Below are 6,318 nucleotides of genomic sequence, written 5' to 3'. Positions count from 1 at the left end.
TAATTTTACCAAACACTTAACATAAAACAACTATCATCAGCTATCAGTTATCGATCACCAACAGTATCGATTGTATTCAACAGTTAAACCAAACAGGCCCTAAAACAAGAAATAACCAAACTAGAGAAACCTTAATTGAAAACACTGTTCTGATATGATATTTTCATCAAAGAACTTTCCTAATGTTACCTCCACTGACTTTGCCAAAGAAATTGTTATCTTAACTCTCTGCGCAGAAGATGACAATTTTTCCAGTCAAATGCATAAATCATCAACTAATAGAACCGTTCAACTGGGCAATACATTCCCAAATCCAACAATTATTTTAATTTTACAAAGGAGACATAAATACAAGGTGTTCATTTATGTAGGGACTCGATACACGAGAAAAATAGCAATCAAAGATGAAAAAGAAAAAACACTAGCTAATTATATCTGGATAAAATTAGCCTTAGATTTTCTATCCTATCCACTTCCTAATTTAAACACACTGCTAAGTTTTTCAGCGTCAGATCCACTGAATATTAGAAATCTCTACAAAATACCCACCATTTGAACCCAGTTGATTTTCCAAGTTCACAATGAGGAATGTTGTAGCCAAGGCAACTAAGAAAGCTTACTGTACAGTGATCAACTGTATAAAAAGAGGTGTCCCCAAATTCAAGGATTATAATCCAAGAACAGCAGGACCTTCAATAAACTCTAGCCAGCTAGGCAAGTCCCAAACCATGACTCTAATTGAGTTGGATGCGAAATTTGGCTGGAAAAGGAGGAAGCCTGCAAACACCTAAGCATGTCAATTATTGCTCATTTAAGGATCATCTAACTCTATGAGCTGTGCCCTCCTCTCAGCAGCCTTTTTCCTGATAAAGATGCCCCATCTAAGGGCTGCCTTGAGCTTCAGCCATCCAATGACAGCTTTGCCTGATGAACGAGAGTGATCGTCGGCGAAGCTGTAGTTTGGAGATGGGGCTGGCATGTATGCTGATGAGTAAGGGTACCCATCTTCATTTACATTGAAGGAAGAAAGGCCCTGGCTTCCCATGTTGAAGATATGGAGAAGTTGCTGCATATCTTCATTTTCAAGCATCTCATGACTTCTCATTCGAATCTCCTCCTCTTGGAAGAAATCCTCAGCTCCCCTGTAAGAAGTAAGGTTTGGTGTACAGACACCTTGGAAGCTTGATGTTGATGAATGTGGTGGAGCAAGCGCCAGCAAATTGTCACTTCTTTGAAATTGGGCATGCTGTGAGGTACTGACAAGAGGATTTTGTAGAGGTAATGAAGTGGCATCAAATTGAAAAGGCGTGTTTGGATTTCCATTATGTGATTGCAATGAGAATCTTGCAGCCATACTATCATTGTAACCTAAAGAGCAAAAACATTCACACAGAGATCAATGAAACATATGGAAAAGCTTCATGCCTACAATGATTTATGAAAAGCTATAAAATAGGCACCAAAGAATTTGTGAAAGAACTCCCGAGATTTATACTGATAATTGAAATAAAATCTCTACTACTAAAAGAATCCCATCTTTCAATCCCATCAAGTATGTGTCTAGTGTCCAATACATGCTATAATGATTTTCAACATAAAATGTGTACCTCCAACAGATGGACCTGAGTCCATAGAAGGCTGCTCTGTAGGCACTGGAACTGATAGAGTAGGCAACGTAACCTGATGCTCATAAGAGCTCAAAAAATCTTGTTGACCAGCAGGCAGGTCAGATTGGGAAGAAGCAATGTTCTGATTCTGCTTGAAGTCTAGAAGTGTTTTGCCATCATACTCTATAACATGCATCCAATTTTCATATGCCTTCTTCACCAATTCATCCACATAAACCTGCAAGAGCGAATAATTCAAAATTTTCTCATAATATTTGTATTTGATTTTGCAAGTAAGTAGAGGGGAAAAAATAAAAATAAGTAGAGGGGGAAAAATAAAAATAGAAAAAGAAAATGCCAGAGCATCATTTAAGAAAAGGGCAAGGCAGGGTGGGCCGGTGGGGATGGAGAAACAATTTTGTGCTTTGTCAAGGCACTAACAGGGTCAATGTGATGTTCCCAGGAGCAACGTGGGGTAGGGACAACAACCTCCTTTCCCAATCCCAATCTTGATTCAAGTTTGATTTCTTTAACAAAGATGCATAGTAATAATAATAATAATAATAATAATAATAATAATAATAATAATAATACTATTAATAATAACTTTATTGGACTTGGCGATGGCAAACTTCTCTCACGTACTATAACTGAACCAAAAACCATATATTATTGTAGAGGCTAAGACCTTATATAGAGAAATAAAATAGAAAATTGCTCAATGACCAACAAAATATAAAATGATATATTAATTTTCCTACAACTAGAATGACTAAAGAAGAAAATAGTTGAAACTAAAGGATTACTTACCTTCTGGTCATCAGAAAGAGAGTCTGCTGAGTAGTACTCTCCATTTGCAATTAAGCCACTTAACTCATATATATTGTTGAAAACAACACCAACATTCTTTGCATCATCAGGATAGTACACATAAAGTTTCCCACTCAGAACACATGTCTTTGCATGCTCTACCAGAACATCCCACATCTTATTCGACATGCCACTTCCAAGAATCTGCAGCAAATGGATGTGATAAATAATTGTAAATGAGAGTACATAAATTGAAGTTCGAATTTGACTAACAAACTACATTCTTACATTCCGCAATCTCTGAGAGTCTCTAACCACAAGTCTTAAGAAGTCTTCAACAGTAAATATCCCAGACTTGTTCAGCCTCTTGTGGAAAGATCCATCCTTGCCAATCTTCTCCAATCTCCAAACCTCATCAGTTAGTGCAGGCGGATAGTGTTTCTTGTATACTGTGGAACAACAAATAAAAGAAGAAAACAAAAGGGTGCAGGGCGGAGAGTGAAAGGAATATTTAGAATCTCTCAGAAAGGATACCACAGCAAAAAGATATAAATGTAGAATGAGTTTCAGAGGTTGAAGCAACTAATTATGGGCTCACATTCTCCTCGATGATCTTTGACAGTGAAGGCATCAGTTTTTGCTTCACGAATACGAATCCCTTCACAACATCCTGAGGCAACCTTCAAACCCAGCCTAAACTTCCTGCTTCTTATCCAACTTGAGTTGTCAGTAAACGTCAGCTCACCTAGAGTTCCTACACCGTCTTTTAATGTCACTTGCAGATCCCCAGTTAGAAGTGGCCTCTTGCCCTCACGCTCCTTAACTACATGAGACTCAAATTCTTCTTGAGTCCAGTTATCATCATCTTCATTATTAAAATCACCTTCAAGAACAATGACATCGAGTTTCACTGCAGATTCAGGACCTGATGTGACAACATGGCCTGTGTTTGCATCAATCAACACAATGAGGATTGCAGCACCCTGTTCCCCTTCTACTTTCCCACCAGTAAAGAGAGGGAGGGACAACCTGGACCTGAAGTGCAGCTGCAAGTTTTTCCCGTCAGGCCCTCCTATACATTTAGGAGAAGACCTGCATTTTCTCAACCATTAGAAACACAAAATTGTGGTGCAGAGGCATAGAATAAATTCAAATCAACAAAATTCATACCCTCTAATTTACACAGTTAAGCAACCAGGAGTAACCCTCTATAATCCCCTCAAATTAACAGAAAAGGGACTGCATGAACAAAGATTTTAGACTGGCTAAGAGAACCATATGCCATCATTGAACAAAGTAAAGTGGATCTACCCTGTAGGCAATTTCATGATATAACTGAAAATGAGGCGGAGACCAACAGAGTTAAACTGATTAATGCAGTGCAGCTATGCAAAACACAAACTCAACTCCTAGTAAGTCAAAATAATGTCGGTGCCCAGACGTCATTTTAACACATCTAACAAAAAATGCTGAGATAGGATTGTCCAGTCCTAAATACATACTGGTCACCAGATGAAATGTGCCAAATATGCAACCGGAAGCATACCAAATTCAAAAGAAAAAATGTCAAATAGTGAAATTCAACTACAGTGAAATGCAGAAAAATATGTTTGTGCTCAGTGTGCAATAATATTGGGGGGCAAGATGTCAAGACATCCATAATGCTGACTTAAAGATCAACACCAAATCAGATTCTGTTACAGGAAAAACTTAAGATGTTCCAGATATCTGATAATAGAACATGAAAAAAAATGCAAATTACATTAGATAGTTGAAGAAAAACAAAATTATGCTGGTTCACCAGTGTATAAAGTATATTGAAGGCACAAAATGCCATTTCAGAATCATATTAACGAGCGGAGAAAATATGCTGTGTACCTTCCGGTAAGTTTGGTAGGGCCTAATTTTGCTAAAGCACGCTCCACTTCCTCACTAACCTGCTCAGTGTTTGAGTATGTCCACAGCGTAATCATGCAAGAAATACATAAATCATTAGAGGAGATTCTTATTTACATGCATTACAAGAGAATCACAGCATGTCCTAATCAAAATCTGTTAACTATTGTTTATAACGTCGCCTTTCCAAAATAGAAAAAATAATTTCAGAGAGAAAATTTAAAGAACAATTGATAGATTGGAAAGTAATTGTGATTAGTCTTTTGCAGATATTATAATTAGATAACACAATAATGAAAAGACAGTCATCATGAATCCTTCAAAGAGGAATACCAAAATACACAAGGATGCAATCTATCTTACAACTCTCCGAAGGATAGGCTCCAAAGATGAGCAAAGTTTCTGCAGACTATCCACCTTGAGAGCTTCAACAATTACACTGCAACAAAGTTGAAAAATGTACAGGATTTTCAACCAAATTTCAAATAACAGAATGCTTAACCTTAAGAACCCAACTATTATTCAGAGTCAAAACTGCATTCAATAAACTCTCAACAAATAGGAAGTGATGACTAATGATTATAAAGACAGTTTGGACCAAGGAATTCAAGGAAGGGCTGTTTAACAAATTGGACTTTATGAACAGTAGAAAACAGGAAGAGTTAGGCATGCGACAGAATTGGCAGTAAATGCCCCCTTTTAATATAAGAGCATCAACAAAGCGAGCATAACAAGAATAAGAATGGATCCAATTTAGTATCTTCACAAGACACAAAGAAGAGATGCTGCAAAAGTGAAACAGGATTAACAAAAAAATATGATACATTTACACAAACAAAATTAAGTATTTTTCCATTACATGCAATAATATTAAGACAGATACAATTATTATAATGCTTTCTGATACCAACACTCACGTCCCAGTTCATTTTTCTTACAAAGTCAGCAGCTTAGCATTTAATCCAACAAGAACACTGCATTTTGGTGAGCTTTCCTTTCAAAAATTCACTTAAAATATAAAGCTCGATCAGATAATTTAGTTTCTATCTTAGTTTAAAACTACAAAGTCCTATTTCTAGCCAGATGAATTTACTAAATAATTGACATGCCTATGCTATGTATATTTATTACATAATATATATCTTAAGTTGAGGCAGATTCCTAGAAGCTGAAATCAGCAGAGACCTAAGTCAAAGGTTCAACAAAGACGACGTCTTCAACGAAAATAAGTAACTAAATTAGTAGCACAATATAGTCAAAACATCAAAGGGAGTAACATAAATCTCAATTATCAAATAAACAAAAAGAAAATATACCTAGCTAAGGCCGGTCGTTTTCTATCAGGCTGGCCTTCGTCACCAGAACTGGAATCCAGACCTCTCTTCTCTCTCGCCATACTAGTCGATCTCTCCGTGAACCTCGTTTGCATCTTCACCAAGAAACCAACATACACCAACCCGTTTGGTTCCCAAGAGAAAGAAAAACTGAGACAAGTTTGAAAAATTCACAATTACTCACCAACTTTCTATGTATTAGGAAACAAACAGAAACCCAAATAGTAAAGTATTTGTATATCCATTTACCAAAATAGAGGATTTATTTCACGATCCCAATTTCCAAATTCAAACCAAGAATAAGAAAAAGGGGAAAGAATCAAAGAAAGCTTTATCTTTTATGAGAATTGAGTGATAAAGAGAGATGAGAAAGTAAGCGGCAAGGAGAATTCGATACCTTATATTGAGTGAGAATAAATGAAGTTTCCGGGAAACGTCTGGGAATTTTCGTTGGAGCGAAGAAGTTTGAGTTAAGGGTTTGTCCTTTTTAGGTGCTTTTTATTACTACTACAGCGATGGCTGTCTCTGAAGAGGAAAAGGAAAGAGGAGAGAATCTCTCGAGAGAGTTGGTGGGTGGGACTGATATTTAAGACGACGACATACTGCAGTCTTAGCCGTTGAATTGGGCGAAAGTTTTTTTCTGGGGAATCTTTTTGATTTTTTTATGTTTT

At 36.8% G+C, this 6,318-nt stretch overlaps 1 protein-coding gene across 2 annotated transcripts; it reads right to left on the bottom strand.

The window, feature by feature from the left end:
• Window positions 1–276: 276 nt before the first annotated feature.
• LOC110664613 (calmodulin-binding protein 60 B) lies at window positions 277–6,217 on the bottom strand. Of its 2 annotated transcripts, none has more exons than XM_021824359.2 (9): window positions 6,045–6,217; window positions 5,630–5,797; window positions 4,677–4,752; window positions 4,296–4,354; window positions 3,016–3,509; window positions 2,706–2,866; window positions 2,418–2,621; window positions 1,608–1,845; window positions 277–1,368 (listed from the first exon to the last, which is right to left on the bottom strand). In XM_021824359.2, the coding sequence occupies exons 2-9, from the start codon at window positions 5,740–5,742 to the stop codon at window positions 812–814; spliced, it is 1,902 nt and encodes a 633-aa protein (XP_021680051.2). In that variant the 5' UTR covers window positions 5,743–5,797; window positions 6,045–6,217; the 3' UTR covers window positions 277–811. The 2 variants fall into 2 exon arrangements, with proteins under 2 accessions (XP_021680051.2, XP_021680052.2); XM_021824360.2 differs by lacking the exon at window positions 6,045–6,217 and adding an exon at window positions 5,897–6,038.
• Between the last annotated feature and the right edge of the window lie 101 nt (window positions 6,218–6,318).

Source organism: Hevea brasiliensis, chromosome 11 (assembly GCF_030052815.1).
Source record: "Hevea brasiliensis isolate MT/VB/25A 57/8 chromosome 11, ASM3005281v1, whole genome shotgun sequence".
In the NCBI taxonomy this organism is placed as follows: Eukaryota; Viridiplantae; Streptophyta; class Magnoliopsida; order Malpighiales; family Euphorbiaceae; genus Hevea; species Hevea brasiliensis.
Note: the sequence above shows the minus strand (reverse complement) of the source record. Positions and strands in the feature narration are given on the sequence as shown.

Coding starts and splice junctions, on each gene's coding strand:
- LOC110664613 (XM_021824359.2), bottom strand. CDS start 5,742: ATGCAAACGAGGTTCACGGAGAGATCGACTAGTATGGCGAGAGAGAAG. Junction 4,753..5,629: donor AAACGACCGGCCTTAGCTAG/GTATATTTTCTT, acceptor ACTTTGTTGCAG/TGTAATTGTTGAAGCTCTCA. Junction 1,846..2,417: donor CTCTTTCTGATGACCAGAAG/GTAAGTAATCCT, acceptor TCGCTCTTGCAG/GTTTATGTGGATGAATTGGT.